Raw genomic sequence first — 17,406 nt, 5'->3', positions numbered from 1 at the left:
TGAATCCAACAGCGCACGTACCTGACCAGGACACAAGATAGGAACACATGACAGCGCTGTCGTGCGTACCTGTGCTGTGTTCGAGTCATTTACGTGCATCTTTTTATTCATAACACTACGTCGCTTGGCGAGGCCTAACCACCTCTCTTTTTGTTTTTTTGCGTCACAAATACGTTTCTATCTAAAACAACGGTTCAAAGCTCACACCTTACTTGTTAAGATAAGTGTTGCAAACGATACGAAGTTCAGGCAACATGGAAGTTTGAAGTGGGCAGCATTCGCTTAACAAGGGACGTCGCTAGGACCATCATTTAGACAGCGGAACTTATCCCTACGTCCAAACGTTTGCTCTGGCGACCTTCCTTACTGAACGACATTACGTCAAGATAGGTAAGTTAGAGCAATGTTGCTGATGTAGCCAGTTATTCCCACTTCCAATCGGCTCAACTGTCGCTGGTGCATTAGTGACATTTACAGCTTGTTTTCGCGGTACCACCAAAACAAGCGCTAATTAGATTATTCAACAACTCAAGAGGCCTATAACAGTCTGAATTTCATGCTCTGATATTACTTCGGAGAGAATGAGTACGTAATTTATATTAAGGCCACAATAGCTGAAGCAGTCTTAGCATCGTCAACGTGTAACCCATACCCAGGCCCTGAGTTCGATGTCCGAACGACCGACTGTCTGATTTTGGAAGGATACTTTTCATGTCAGTGCACGCTGATTGGATTGTTCGCGAAAGCCGGTGGAACAGGGCCACTCGTCACCGCCGTCTATCGCGCCTTACCCTATCAGCATGCATTGGAATGACCAGACTGGTTAGTGTCAGGTTAGTCTGGTTTGAAAGTCCACATAGGAGCTCCCGGAATAAATAGTATGCCAACACTGCCGTTTAGCGGTTAACCGAGACCCTTTGCATTTCAAGGTTGTGGATCCAATCTCTGGGGCCGTGCTTTCTCATGACCAGAAAGGAGAAGTACTCTTCCACACGCCTCACATTATGGACGGCTACTATAAGAGCCCAGAAGAAACGGCGAGCTTTACAACTGATGATGGGTGGATACGCACAGGTAAGCACATAATTGACATAAGGTATATCAATGGGTTTTAGTTTAAAAAATTTCGAGGGTATCCTACACTGTCGCTAAGACGACTCGAAGGCGAGAGCCATGGTGGCGATACATTAAGGACCGAAACGTCACCGATCAGGACGTTCGTTCAGGCTAGCTGCTATTTCATACAACGAGGTTATTGGATGAAGGGATTACCTGTCTTTTTGTTCTTTTCTTTTCATTCCTTCTTTTTTAAGGGATATATTTGAAACAGCCGGCTTTAAACGTTAGTTGGAAGTTAGCGCCTGTGTTGTGTATCTGTGTCCTTGTTGCAATTTCTGCGCTAAAAAAAGTTTGTAGTATCAAATGTCACATTATGGCTAGTCGTGCCTCATTTTGTGCTTGTGGAGCCTCCTCTGTATTTGTATACATCTGCGGCCTACCATACAATCCACTAAGCCCTAGCCCCGCGTCTTCAATCGCACGCACTTTCCGCATTACTCCATAGCGAACAGCGCTGGTATTCGTGTCCCTTCTTTACCTTTGTCCTCGTTTGTACCGCGCTGAAACAACTCAACAAGTTTAGCTTCATCCAACTCGCCCAAACATCAGTTCTTCCATAGTCGTGAGTAGGCCGAGTGGTGCGAGCGCCACTTCTTTGTATACATTTATACTGTCCAAGCCACTGGCGCCGCTACGCAGAAGCTTTCTTTAACGCCTGCTGCACCACGAGATCGTCTTCTTTACGTTATTTATCGCCTCGAGCCACGCTTTAAAGGTCACGTGATACATTTTGTACCGTTTAGCGTCGTCACCGTGGCATTTCAAGGTGACCTTTGTGTAACCTTGAAAGAATACCGCGGTGAAAGCAGGGTGTCGGAACGGAACGAAAACCGAAAAGGAAAAACGAAACAAACGATATTTTTGACCGGGACGAAAACGTAACCGAAACTTTCTCTATTATTTCGTTCCGTAGTAAAACCGAAATTTTTTCAATCGTTTTTCGGTTCACAAGAAAACTTCGAAATCCGGAACAACTGAGCTCATGCGACGTGAGCAGTTATGCGTATCCCAGGGTACAGTATTAGCGCGTACCTCACACAGGAATTCCAAAGCAAAGATATTTTGAAATTGTGTGAAAAACGAAAACAGTGGCAACCATAGATGTTTATATTAACGCGAGTTGACTATCGCGCGCCTGTCACGCAGGCCAAAGTGGAGAGGGCACTGTCGGCGCTGAAGTTTCTTACAGCGAAAGCTGTTATGAGATCGCAACAGCTGACTTTGGCACCATAGTTGTCCGCCGCCGCCGGTGTCCGTGACCGCTATCGCGTGATATAAGAAAAAATTAAAGGAGAAACAAATTTCTAGGATCGGATGGGATTTTAACCCGCGCCCTCTGTGTGGCAGTCGGGTCTTCCACCAGAGTGCCACGCTGGTGCTTGTAACTCCTTCACAAAAACACTATACAGGCGTCACGTGGGACAAGGAATCGCGTTAGCATACGTAATATAGCGTGGCAGAAGAGGAAAATAACATCCAGTCATCAGACAGTGCTAGTAGCGCAAAGAGTGTGTGCTTTAATGCAGGGCTTGAAGTCAGGGGGAGCTCGGGGGAGGGGAGGGGGGGCTCCATTTCTTAAGGAGGTGTTGTATGCATGTGTGTATGTATGTATATAGGCTGCCGCCCTCTGAGGGCACCCCTCCGATGAAGGACGACCTTAAGTCCTGCTTTAATGCTTCCCACCAGTGTTGCGGAGTCGTCCCACCAGAATTGGAATCACTCCGGAATCGTTCCACATTTTCCCGATCCCGGAATGGAATGGGGACAACGCTTGGAGGAATGGAATGAGAATGGAATTAAGCGCCTTTTGCACAGAATGGAATGGGTGTAGAATTAGGCCTTTTTCCGAAAATAGAGCACGTTTTCTTCTGCGTCCTGTTTTTCAAAATTCAAACGTTAGTAATTAAGAGCCTCGAAATTAACAATAAAGCAGTATTTTTAAAATGGATTGGCTAATTACAAGCACGGTGCATTTTTAAGCAACACGCCTACTACTAACCGAGGCATAAATTAGTGTACAAACAAATGCACTATCCCAGCAGACACAGAAGGGAGAAAACTAATTATTTCTGCGCGTTGGTTCCCATTGATACCCCCACACGAAAGTGGCGAGTACTCTATGCACAGCCTGATATTTATCTCACGAGCAGTTTAGTACCTGACACACGTAAATAACCTTTGCGACGAGGAAGACATTGCATACCTGCGCACAGGTGAACACAGAAAGTTCTCCTCACCCTATCTATCCTTGCGACGCGCGCTTGACAAGCATGAGTGCTGACGAGCAGTGCGGCCCAGCGTTCCGTATTCGATGCAAAGACACAAGGTGCCCGAGCGGTGCACTGTTCCAAATAATGCCAGCAGATCTAGAGGGTTTTCTTCCCCATTAACCAAATCTTAGTTTTCTCCATATTCCCGACCGCTCCAGACGCGTGGCAAAACTGCTTAGCCTCCATGAATACTACGTTTGTGAGCAAAAAAACGCTATGTCGTCATTTTAGCATTAGCACATTTACGATTAAACAATAATAAATTACCACCATTCGTTCAAACACGCTCACCATGCAAATACTATAGGTAGTGGTAGAACCGCCCCTATGGGAATTAGTAGGGCAGTTGTACTGCACGAGATATGTCACCAAGCTACTATCCCTCGACCTTGGTAATGTGTTTTGCGTACTTTTGCAGTTCTTAATGCATCTGATGACATAAGGTTTATGGGGCGTTCATTCTTAACTCAATAAAACTATCAAGATGCCTTTCCTACGTTGAAGAATTGCAGGAATGGAATTGAGCTGCCCGGCCATTCCCACTGTCCGAATAGGCTAAGTTTTTCCGAGGAATTGAAAGGAATGGAATTGCGGGAAGTTCTAATTCCCCGGAATGGAATTGGAAGGGAGTGAAGGCGCACATTCCGCAACACTGCTTCCCACCCACTGCGAAGTGCCTAGCCATAATACTTCATCATCATCAGCCACAGCACAAAGTGCTCATAATGCCATACAGATGTGTAGCGGGTACCACGATTCTCCGAAAAATGACGAAAAATGGCATAGTGGGAACTTCGCTACTTCAGAAAAATTGCGATGATTTATGGCGTAGTGGGTACCTTGCATGTGTGCTTGTATTAGTTGCCCCAAGAGACTCTCCAGCGGGCTCTACAAAGTCCGCTCTTCCAGCTTTCGTTGTGACTGTGCTGCGTGTGTCGCGCAGGCCTGGCGATCTCTTTATCAGAACAGCGGTCTCGCACATCAGAGAGTACACTCAATGACGTGCTGCTTCTGAGATCGTGCTCACTCCCTTGACACAAAGCATTGAGCCCACTAAAAAATTCGTGTTTGTCTTATGAGAAAATAAATACTACGACTTTGAAATTAATACTGGTTTGTGCTAGTTGGTAGGAATTCGTGGTACAGTTACTTCCACTACTCTGAAGAACGTGTTTTACCCTTGTTCCAATTTCTTAAGAGTAGGGCAAGTAACTACATCACAAATCCAATGGTTTTTATCATTACCTTTACTTCGAATTTTCGCATAAAAAACCGTTACGAACCGTTACGCAACGTTTTTTTTTCTTTCGATCTGGAACAGAAACGGAGCGGAACTTTTTGCGGTAGAACGAAACTAAGACCGAAACGAAAAACGTTTCGTTCCGACACCCTGGGTGAAAGAATCGGGAAAGGATCATCATCATCATCGTCATCAGCCTGTCTACGCCCACTGCAGGGCAAAGGCCTCTCCCATGTTTCGCCAATCAACCCGGTCCTGTGCTTTCTGCTGCCACGTTATACCTACAAACCTCTTAATCTCATCTACCCGCCTAATTTTCTGTCTCCCCCTCACGCGTTTGCCATCTCTTGGAATCCGGTCAGTTACCCTTAATGACCACCGGTTATCCTGCCGACGTGCTACGTGCCCGGCCCATATCCATTTCTTCTTCTTGATTTCTTGATTCCTTCTTCTTGATTCGGCAAAGAATATCGGGGTGAAAGTGAAAGAATCGCTGCCTACGGATGGATGTAAATGTTCTGTGGACTAACATGGTACCCGGTAAACCACAACATCGCGAACAATGAAGTACGACTAGAAAGAAAGTAGTGCGATTTGATCTAAGCGCTTGTACTAGCCGAACCTCTGTACAAACTGTAGTATCGCGCTCAGCATGAGCAACACCGCGCGAGCGCGTGGCCGAGCGCACTGCAAGGTTCTACAGTGGCGCCAATCGTGATATATTTTCGAACTATAGCGAGATAGTTTCGCTGTCCCTGCAAGCGCACATTGCCTCCACTTGCTTGCTTTCACCCACGCAGTAATCATTTTCAAAGCTGATATCCCCGCAGTGCGAAACGAGGGCGAGCGAGAAAGTTAGTGGAGGCGATGCGCACTCGCAGGAACAGCCAGAGGCTCCCTGATAACTCGTAAACATGTCACGATCGGCGCCACTGTACAACCCTACAGTGCGCTTGACTCTCCGCGGTCCTGCGGTGTAGGTCATACTGAGCGCGATAGTACGCGATGCTTCTTTTCGATTTGTCTTGGGGTGTCTTTTACGAACGTCTTTGCTTGCCGCATCGGAATGACAGACAGCGCTGCATGTGACCATCGCGGCAATGACGAAACCATTGAACATTTATGTCAGTGCCCTCACTACAGCTCTCAGATACAGATACAGTCCCTCTCAGCAGTGTTTGCTCGCCTCGACGACCAGCCGCTTTCTGAGCAGTAAATCTTAGAATGTCGGAAAGATCGAGCTTCACGCCAGAAAGCAACGAAGGCGCTGTTGAAGTTTTTGCGAGCGACCCACCTCGTCGAAAGATTGTGGCACTCGTGTGTGTATATGTGTGTGTGTGTGTGTGTGTGTGTGTGTGTGTGTGTGTGTGTGTGTGTGTGTGTGTGTGTGTGTGTGTGTGTGTGTGTGTGTGTGTGTGTGTGTGTGTGTGTGTGTGTGTGTGTGTGTGTGTGTGTGTGTGTGTGTGTGTGTGTGTGTGTGTGTGTGTGTGTGTGTGTGTGTGTGTGTGTGTGTGTGTGTGTGTGTGTGTGTGTGTGTGTGTGTGTGTGTGTGTTGTGCTTCCCTCCCTCCCTATCCCATTCCTCTCTTTCTTACTTTTCAGTCTCCCCTTACCCCTTCCCCAGTGCAGGATAGCAAACCAGATATGTTTTCTGGTTAACTTCCCTGCCTTTCCGCATTACATTTCTCTCTCTCTTTGCGATTTAGGTGCGCGATAAAAAGCTACAGAAGGTCAGATTTATTAGGAACAGAATGCTTGCTTTAACACAGTACACATGCACAGACGGCCAATACTTATCATCATCATCAGCCTGTCCAATGTCCACTACACGACGAAGGCCTCTGCCAACGATCTGCAACCCATCCTGCCCTGCGCGAGCTGTTTCCATTTGATGTTCCCAAATTCCTTCATTTCGGTGGTGAAATCCACGTACGCAAGATCAACTAGTCCTTGAAATGAGGCCCCTAGGCAATAATTCTCATGAACTGCACACGATGTTGTACTGTAGTGGCTACCAGTTCACTGCGACATAGAAGGGAATGTTCGTGCTGACTCCGCTGCCAGAGCTGCACATCACGCGGCGTCTGAGAAAATCGACATTCCTTTTTAAAGAAAAGACGCGGCGACTGCAGCACTCACGCGGAATCTGCAGCGAACACTGTGGTGTGCTGCAGGTAACCAGTACGGACCGCTGCACAGAATAGACCCGACGTGTAGCTCTTATATGCCACAAGGGCTCACCAGGAAAGGTTAAACGTGCATTCACCGGCGGAGACTCGACGTTGCCTCTACGAAATACTACAAGCACGACATCGGGCAGTCCGACTCGCCCGCGTGTACCACATGTAATACCCGGTAAAGAGCACCTACTCTGCGGCTGTTCCCGTTACGGCACCGAACGACAGATTCTGAAGGCAGCACTTCATTTGCAACGCGGCTTGAGCTTGGAGCTGCGGCACCTTATCGGCCCGTGGCAAGACAGCGGTTGTGCGACGCGCAACACAAAAGCGCTGTTCGTGTTCTTGAGGAACACTCGACTTAACGAAAGTTTGTGAATGAATATTTTGTGTATATATGTGTGTTTGTGATTGTATGTACTATTCCTGTGTATATGAAATCGTTGAATATATCACATTCATCACCCGACATCTGGAGCAGCAAGCCAGGCGATAGTCCAGGCTAACATCTCCGGGAATTTCATTAAAGATTATTATCTCTCTGTTACACTTCTTGAGCGCACAAATGAACAAGGACGAAAAGCCTTGCAAGATCAAGAGGTCATTCCTGAATGTCACTACTATGAAAAAAGTGAAACATGAATTAACAACATGCCCAAGCATACGCCCTTTCAAATCTCTCTGTTAGTTTCGGTGCTCCGCCTAAAAATTTCCCGTCCTCGGACACGCTTATTCTCTTGGCATTCATTCCAATGTTCTAATGGGCCATCTATTATCTGTCCCTCTCGTGCCGTGACCTGCCCATCTCCATTTTTTCCCCTCTAAATATCTGCTAGGATATCGCTTACCCCTGTTTGTTATCTGATCCACTCTGCTGTCTTTCGATCGCTTAGAGTTACGTTTATCATTTTTCGCACCATTGCAGGCTGGGTGCTCCTTAGCCCCGTCTCGGGTGTCTTTTTTATTAGATGCGAAGCAGCTCTTTCACTAGCCTATGTAACGCTGTCCCTCCGTCCGCACAAACGCGAGGCAACGCGCTTCCCTCGGCGCAGGTGTTGGAGCAGTGCCAGTAGGTCACGCCGCAGCTGGGCGTTGACGTCATGCTCCCCTCGCACGCTTCCTTGGCAGGTGAGCGCGTACGTCACTCTCTCCATCACCCGCCGGAGCGCCCGCAGCTGCCGGCTCCAACGCCCGCTCGCCTCCCGTGTCTGTGTTTCAAACAAACGTTTGCACCAGTAAACGCTACACCGAGTTTCGCTTCAAACGAATCTTCCAGCGCTCACCGCAGCACCCGCGTTAGCGCCGTTCAACCCGTGACGCCACCCGTGCGCAACGCTGCTGCTTCGCATCCCATCAGGGTTCCCTTCGGGCAGATGGTCCAATTTTTCTCCAGGCTTCTGCTCAATACGTTAGACAGTTCCAAAATACAACGGTTGTACACTATCCGCTTTAGTGACACTGTTAAAGGGACACTAAAAGAGCAAAACTATTTTTCTCGTATCAGTAAGCTAGTCATTCCCAATACCAAAAACACCACACTTGCTGCGAGAAGACGCTTAGTAAGTGAGAAAACGCGCGAAAAGAAAATGTGGGTGCCGACGCCACCTTGAAGTTTCTGCACCAATCGCCGTGACGTCACTTATTTTGACGGCGCCTACTAGGGCCTACGTAGTTCCTAACAGATAAAAATGAAGGACACTGTCCTCTGAGGGGGCCACAGACTTAAGATACCAAGTTTGGGGTAATTTTGTTTAGTCAATGGCACCAAAATACGATAAGTACACTTTGAAATCCGTGACGTCACTCGCGAAGATTTCGGCGCGAAATTCAAAAATTGATTCATTGTTTCTCTTTAGTTTCCCTTTAATTTGCCGGTCATGAGTTGAGAATTATCGTATGCGCGCCGACCCATCCTTATTATTCGGTGTATTTCCTTAACATGAGTAAGAGTTACATGCACCAAAGCTTAATACACTGTAGTATTAAACAAAGAAAGCAACATTTCCGGGGCCCTCCATCACAGCGTAACTCATGATGACATCCTGTATTTGGCTCGTAAAAAGCTGTAATATTATTATTATTATTATTATTATTATTATTATTATTATTATTATTATTATTATTATTATTATTATTATTATTATTATTATTATTATTGTTGTTGTTGTTGTTGTTGTTGTTGCTGTAGCGTTAGTAAGACTTGCCTAGCCGTAGCCGATTTCGCGTGGAGGGTCATGAGCCGTGCTGCGCATGCGCGAGGATCAGTGATGTCACGCAGCTGGGTCACCGGAGCTGGCATCTCACGCGCTCTCTGACACCGCCGCGCACCGCTCGCTACTGCTGGTCTGCGCGTTTGGGAGGGAGTGGCGTCGTAGGCGCGGCAGACACGCTGGCGCCGGCGCGCGCGGCTCGCCGCTGCTGGTCTGCGCCACATTCGAGAGGAGTGACGTTGTATCCATAGACACAGTGGCGCCGGCGCGCGCGCGCGCAGCTATTCGCCTTCGCTGTGCAGTCGCCGTCTGACACTGCGCTGGGGCCGCTTGATAGCGCCTATGACTGGCGTTTGCAGGTGGGTAACGCTATGGAGAAGGACGGCGCAAATGCTGCTCGACGGCGCAGAAGAGCCGAAAAGCTTATCTCATCGGATCCCGAAGTAGTTGCCTGGCAATTAGCGGTTCAGCGTACGAAGAATGAACAGAAGAAGGTTAATAATCCTAGACAATCTGGAAAGCTAAGAATATTCAGCTGAACCTTTGCTAACGCTACGTATATCCTAGTATAGCCGAGCTAAGCCACTGCGAATTTTTATTAATAAGTGTTCATTCTGTGGCCGGAGTCGCAGCGTCCGGGCATGTATATTTACGGATCATGTGGTAAGCTTTCAACAACACCCATATCGACTATTGGTAAGCTTCATTACACGGCAGGGGTGCGATCCCACACGTACGCGTCAGCACATTTATTGCTCATTTTCTTCCTTCTTTCCCTCCTCTCTTTCTCATCTTTCTACTCCCCTTTCCCATTCCACAAGCGTAGGGTAGCCAATCGGACAAACGTCTTTGCCTTTCTATTTGGTTCCTCCTACCTTGCACGGCAGAAATGCTTCACCGCAATAAACTGCGTGCACTTTACCGCATGACAGGGGTGTCATGCGCAGAAACTATTCAACGCCTCTAAGACCGTTACCGGCGGGTCTCTAGACCGAACACAATTTCGAGGCGCAGTCATTTAAGGGGAATTTCTGGAATACAGCATTCGAATGGGTAATCTCCTTGCCAAGTAGCTTTCTCGTTCTTTCCTCCTTCCTTGCACGGCATAAATAACTGCGTCCGCTTTGTCGCAAGGCGCGCGTAGTGCGGCAAAACTACTTAACTATGCAACGCATGTAAGGCCGTTACCGTTAGGTCTCTAGACCGAACACACCTTTGCACAGCGCGGTCGTTTAAGAGGAATTGCTCGATTACACAATAGACAGCAATTATAAGAGTAATTTTGTACGTCGGAGATACACGAGAAATGGTACACAAATGCAGGTATCTAAGTCATGCATACGGAAGCGTGGAATTACAGGGTATGTCCGAAAAGTCAATTGAAAAAAATTTTTATCAGATCGTTGCAACACAATAAAAGGTTTGCAGATAGGCTCCTCCTGCATCGATACATCGCTTCCGGCAGCATTTCCCGGCGGTGATGATGTCACTGTAGGCCTCTTCCGGAATGTCGTTTAGAGCGTTCGTGCAAGCCCGTTCGGCTTTGTCAGCTGTTTGAAAATGACGTATTTTCGTGGGGTCCTGACATTCCGACCAACCATCGTCACCATAGGCTGTCTTTGTGAGAGGAAAAGTTTACACTGCGGACCTGTCGAGTTTCACGCAAAAGTTGGTGCCGATCCTCTCGCCTTTGTTCCGACGAGCGCAGTATTACGACTTGCGCGGCAAATGAAAAGGAGCTTCACGGAAAAGCCTGTCCTCACCCTTCAGATGGTCACAGACTACTGAGCGACCATGCGTGCGTAAGCCAACTTCGCCCTCCACCAATCCCATCCCGTCCTGGCACGCTGCGGTATACAGTCACTCCACAATATTGTCACGGGGTCGTGACTTCGACGAAGGCAGCAGTCAGCAGGTCCGAGATGAAACTCTTTATTTGGCCGAACTTGTGGCCGGGAAACTAAAAGTCAAACTAGAGCAATACACTGATAGCGGCGAACAGAGCGTCGACCGTCGATCAACTGCTCATGGCTGGGATGAGCCGTCTTTTCTACATCATGCATCGAACTTTTCAGTCTTATCACTGGCTGTCGCGCAAGCACTGGAATAATCTAGACTATTCGCGTCCTGCGCGCAATCTTAACAAAACGATATACTACAATCGCGAAGCTTCTCGAACACTGCGGAGCGGTTAGCTTCGAGCGTTGATAACTGTCCTTGCTGGTCAAACCCGAATACATCAGAATAAAAGAAGAAGCGGGCGTGGCAATATAAACACTGGCAATAATTTTGAGACAAACCCTGTATGAGCGTGATTAACTCGTACTTTTTAACCATTATATCTAGCACCGTTTGGACCATACTCATAAGGTTAGCATTCCGTTTCGAAAAAAGGGATAATTTCTAAAATTCTACATGTCATGTACCATCAGTGTTGGCAGCGCTAAACTCTACGAATGGCAGACCTAAAGGAAACAAGCGCTTACTTCAATTGAAAGTCCGCTGCGAGATGCGCACACAAATATAAGTGCAAAGAAACAGAAAACAAAAACCAAACAAGCCCTCGTACCAAGTCGATCATTATTGATCCATTTGTATATAGCACCACATCAAGATGTCGAAATTCGTCTTTGGCAAGTGAAATACATGGCGCGCTCCCACATCCAGAGTAATCACGTTTCATTTCAGCTGCCTCAACAGTCAAGTGGGTTGGCAATTCCCGGTTGGGATAAACACTGTTTGTGTTATCAAAATATGGCGTGCAACCACAATCACTGCGGTGTATAAATAGGTGACCATTAGAACGTTTTTGCGCATTATGATCACACTCTCCAGGCCACTCATTCTCACACCGTTCAGTCTGCAGGCTCGACCACATGAAAGTGGTATCCTATAAACGACAGCCTGTCCGCAAGGGACTTACGTATTGTGATGCCTTATGTGACAAGTCTTTCTTCTTTTCATTTCTAAGGGGACACGTATTCTTAACAAAGTCTTTTTTTTTTTTTTTCCGGGGACAGTTGCAAGCCGTCTCTCTTCTTTGTGGTGCTTTTTATCATGAATTCGGACCGACTTGCCCAACTTTCCGCGTTTGCGGTCACGAAACTACGTCTGACGCTTCATACAGGGGCACAACATGCCGCTAGGTTCGCCACCAGCAGCGGGGGTTGCTACATTGGGGTAGGGGGGGGGGGGGGGGGGCATCCGCTAGCGGGCGCACCGAGCTAGGATGAAATCTAGTGACTCTAGGATGAAATAGAGTTACTGTATATGATACCTTTAGGTAGCAGAGTTGCGCATCTGTCTTCCAAACGCCGCTAGCAACCATGCATTGCGGAGAAGCTGACGCTTGGGCCAATTTTTGTATTTTGCGAAGCCACCGCTGCAGCGAACTGAATTAACGCTAGTCGTCGATAGTCGATGTTTATCGCCCGTATTCGACACAGCAGACATGTTAATCGGCTACATGGTAGGTATGTCGCCTGCAAAAATGGAGTGCGACTTCATCGCATAGCTGTGGTTGCTAGCCAGACCTATGCGCAACTCTGCTACCTAAAGGTAGCATATACAATAACTTTTGGCTGAAACTGCTGAGCCGCTGTGGAGGAAATTGTTTTATCTTGCATCCAACCGTACGACTGCCACACAACGCGGTGGCTGCATCCGCGTGTGAAAAACGTTGGCATTCCATATTGCAGAGACACTGATTTCAATTTACGCACCTGAATAGGCACAGCCACGGCAGCTTTTTTTTTTTTTTTTTCGAAGCGCTCACCTTCCTTGGATGTGTTCACCTTCCTCGGATGCGCGATACGTTTCTTCTCTTAGGTCACAAATGGCGAAACGTTTGCGGGTTAATGTCGCGCGTACAATGCGTCCACATTAATATATCTGCCTACTGAGCGTCCCTTTCTGCGTCATCATTTCAGATCCGGTAGTTCGCGCAATCGCACCAAGCTAGAATATGTTATACCGGCTCGGTCAGCAGCCAGCCTTGCTGACGGTAAAGAGGTCCGTCACTTGTTCACGTGTCACCTTCTCTGGCGACTCTTGCGTTTAAAGGACTGTTTTGAAGCAACCTCTGAAAATACAAAAACGAAAACAAGCGTGTTAGTCCTTCCTTACGTTTCTCGTCTATGCGGCGCAATTTCTGTTGCCAGCAGTCTGTTCACGTGGCGTTGTGAGGAAATACGCTCTCGATTGGTCCATATAGGAGGTATGTAAGTTCTGAATTCTCTCATACCCTGCTTTGCCATGCAGTCGCGCGTCCGTTCTGCCGTGCCTCGCCTGACTATCGTGCGCAATCAACTGATTCCACTTCGTTCTGCGCGTTTTCGACTATGCAAGCGGATATAACAGCGTGTAGCCGAAAAGCGCGAAATCCTGATAGGCTCAACGCTTAGCGCTCACATAGTCCGCGGGTTTTATAAACAAATAAGTGGCCAGGAAGAGATAACGACTGCAGGAAGGGTAGCGAAGTCAAGGAAAAAACCTCTCTCTCGTCTTCCAACTCGGAGTGGTTGAGGGCCTTTCAAGGCGGATGGTTGGGCTAGTTGATTTGGAGCAAAATGGGACACAGTTATTAGCGCAAAGGGTACAAGGACGGGAAGAAAGGACCACGGCGATCCCGTGCTCTATCCCCTCGCCGTTCTCCGATTCGGGCTAGTAATTATGTCCTTTGACTCGCCCAGGCAAAGTGAAATCTTCTCGCTCGGGCACGGAGCGGTGAGCGACCGAAGGAAGAAAAGCAGGCTCCGCGTCGTTCACGTACACAACACACGCACATACATACACACACGAATGCACAAAGCATGCGCACGTGCGCTTTTAAACACCTGCAAACGCTGCGCACCTGCACGTTCGGACCTGGAAGTGTATTGGCTGACGGCGACCAAACGTGCACGGGCCCTTCGGAGAGACTGACGCGCCGTGTCTTCGTTGCGTTTCGGCGTCAGTTTACCGTTATTTAAAATGGCCACCCGAAGAATGTGAACCGTAACACAGCACTTGGCGGACCATACATGGAGCAAAATTATCCTTGAAGCGTCGCATTTTAGTCGCTTTACGCCCCAGCATTTACCTCATCGTAACCCAGAACGCAGTGGTTCATCACCTCTATAAATCTCGAAAGAGTTTTCATAACCGCTTTTTTTGTGTGTGCGGTATTTTCTCTTCACCAAGGCCACGAAATAATGGAACATGTTCGATTGCCCAAAGAAGCAATGACAGTTATTACCTAATTATCGTAACGCTTCACTGCAGAACAAGTTTAATCTATGGCTTGTCCAGCTGAAATGTCGGGCCGTGCCGCTCTTGGAGCGTCGCCATACCCTTCCGATGTGTTTATGTATGCACGCACGTTGAACTGAATAAATTTTGGTTGAAGTCTAGCGCTGTCCCGTGTTCTTCTTTTTGTCATTGACCCCTCTCCGCTAGTAATTATGCTCTATTTGGCTCGGTAACAACTAGCCCAATTTTCCGCCTTAATTGCCTACAACCCGTTCATTGGCGTATTGTATTGGTTATGTACTAATTAATACTCATCTCTGATCTCATACCACTGGTGTTGTCCGCCCTGTGTAAACATTATCTTCGCGCCTGTCTTTCGTCCTCCGAAGTCCAGGTCGTGCGTTTCCTCGCGGTTTGCCCTTTATAATCGTGTAGTACCAACTAATGCAAACTAACACCTTTCTTAGTTTGTGTTCGCACCGGTGCACTGCTTGGCAGAATTGAGGATGAAGTTGACACGCACGGTACTGGCGAGGCAGTGCATGGCGCCAATTCTTTAAGACCGAACAACGTGGCTAAAATATTGTAGTCTGGGCGCAAGAATGAAATGAAGGATTGCGCTTTCTGGTTGTAATAAATATTACGAAAATGACGAGGAGCAGTACCGTTGACACAAACATTCAAAGTGCAGGACTGAAAAAGATATCAGGCGTATAATAAATATAATATAATTTATGGGGTCGTCCCAAAACCACGATATGATCATGAGGGACGCCGTAATGAAGGGCTCCGGAAATTTTAACCATCTGGGGTTCTTTATTAACGTGCTCCTAAACCTAAGTACACTACACGGGTCTCAAGCATTTTCGCCTCAATCGATAATGCGGCCGCCGCGGCCGGGATTCGATCCCGCGACCTTCAGGTGAGTAGTCGAGCGCCATAAACACTAGACCACCGTGGCGGGTAAGATATCAGACGTGTATCATTTCGAGTGGAAGTTTACGAATTAGAAATCGCACTAACTACTTATTCGCTCTTCAAAAAGCGTAACACAAAGTCCGTTGAGATTGACCGAGCTACGTGTTACGTGACATAATTAAATTTCTCCTCAATGATTAGTTGTTCTGAAATGCCACTCCATATATGTTCTGTATGATCAGGTGACCTTGGCTACTACAACGAAGATGGTAGACTATTCATACTGGGTCGAGTGAAGGCCGCCGTATCAGCGAATAATATTTGGGCGGGACTACCCCAGATCGAGGAGTGCCTTGCGTTCCACCCCAGCGTTGCCGAGGCGGCTGTCATGCCGAACCCGGAGTTCCCTGCAGCCATCATTGTCACCAGGAAAGACGAGGAGCCAAGTGAACGTCTCGCCGAGGAGATCAAGACTTTCGTCAAAGGTGCGTGTTTAACACAACTATTTTTTAAATAGACTTGGGAGTTGCTTTCTTCAACCAAATACGGTTTCTTATACATGACGGCACCTTCACAATGAACAAAAGAAGGGGATTTTTCTAACGCGATAGCGTTAAAGAGCTCGTTTCGCAGGAATTCCGGTGTCGGCGTCGTTGGTTATGGGCGAAAAATCAGCGTTGTCCGTGACCGAAAAATCGAGTAAAATGCAAATAAAATGAAGCATAAAAATCGTCGGTTTGAGTGAGAATCGAACCCAGGCCTTCTGCGAGGCAAGCAGGTGTTCCACCACAGAGCCACGCCTTTGCTTACAGCTGGTTCGGAAAAAAAAAAAAACACCAGGAATGCGCGGAAAGCGCAGCACAGCCACAGCGAAAGCTGGAAGAGCGGCATATCTAGAGCCGGTTGTAAACTCGACTGGGGCTACTAATACAAGTAAACTGTAGCGACGTACCCACTACGCCACAAATCATAATTTTTGTGAAGTTGGGAAGCACTTACCACAATATTTTTCGTTATTCTGCGGAGAAGCGAGGTACCATCTGTAAGGCATTATGTGCACTTTGGCTGAGAACTGAGAACTATGGCTGAGAACTTTTCAATGGGTTGAAAGCTTTAAACGACCCGCTATTTACGTAATTCGCATTGTGTGACACCTGGTCGTTATTTCACACTCCCACCACGCTATATACCATAGGTTAACGTGAGAAAGAGAGGGAATTAACTTTACTCATACCCTGAGGAAATGGCTCATGGGAGCCTTATGGGCTTCCTTGGCAACCAATAGAAGTGCACATGCGAGGTACCCACTCCGCTATAAATCATCATAATATTTGTGAAGTAGGGAAGCAGCCACTATGCCATTTTTCTTCATTCTGCGGAGAACCGTGGTACCCGCTAGACACCTGTAAGGCATTATGTGCACTTTGTTGATGCTATGGCTGATGACGATGAAGAATTATGGCAGAGCCCTTTGTAATGGGTTGGAAGCATTCAACAACCCACTCGTTGCGCATTTGGCATTGTGTGACGCCTGCTTACAGAATTCGGGTTGTGTGAAGCCTGGTTGTTATTTTACTCTTTTACAACGCTGCATTACGTATGTTAATGTGGTTCCCTCCCGACATGAAGCCTGTATGGGGCGTTTTTGCGAAGCGCAGTTTGAAGCACAGACTTTTGAGCTCGTTCCGGAGTGGCTTACACTTCCGGACACTTGTGTGTGTTTGCTTGACTTTTGAAATGCCTCTTACTGTAGAGAACAACATGGGTGTTCTGTATGTTAAGGTAATTCTAATGGGACGAATTATGTAGTACGTGGTTCACAGCTATAACAGGTCATCTTTCCATGAATTAAAGAAAAAGAAAACCGGCATAGCTCTGAGGTAGAATACTGGGCTCCCCACGCAGAGGGCCCAGGATCGAACCCCGTTCCATCCTGGAATTTCTTTCTTCATTTTTTTTTTCTCATTTTGCGCGATAGCGGTTACGGACACTGGCGGCGGCGGCGGCGGCGGCAGACAACTACGGCGCCAAAAACGGCCCTTGTTGTGATCTCATAACAGCTTTCGCTGTAAAACACTCTGTGAATGCGTAGGTCGGCAAAAAAAAAAAAAAAAACTAGTCAAATAAACTAAACTGGATGAAAAAACACCCTTTGCGCCTATGGGATACGAACCCACAACCTTCGAGTGGGTTCGGGCCCTACCGACGGAAAGTGTGTTTTTTTTTTATCCACTCCTGTTCATT

General features: G+C 47.4%; 1 protein-coding gene across 1 annotated transcript in view; it reads left to right on the top strand.

The window, feature by feature from the left end:
- LOC119401220 (uncharacterized) overlaps nt 1-17,406 on the top strand; it is a 62,910-nt gene that overhangs the window by 43,279 nt on the left and 2,225 nt on the right. The window contains exons 8-9 of the mRNA XM_037667901.2: nt 930-1,074; nt 15,405-15,647. Coding sequence (XP_037523829.1) covers nt 930-1,074; nt 15,405-15,647 — 388 coding nt within the window. The remainder of the gene's footprint in view (nt 1-929; nt 1,075-15,404; nt 15,648-17,406) is intronic.

This window comes from Rhipicephalus sanguineus, chromosome 8 (genome assembly GCF_013339695.2).
Source record: "Rhipicephalus sanguineus isolate Rsan-2018 chromosome 8, BIME_Rsan_1.4, whole genome shotgun sequence".
NCBI classification, from domain to species: domain Eukaryota; kingdom Metazoa; phylum Arthropoda; class Arachnida; order Ixodida; family Ixodidae; genus Rhipicephalus; species Rhipicephalus sanguineus.
Note: the sequence above shows the minus strand (reverse complement) of the source record. Positions and strands in the feature narration are given on the sequence as shown.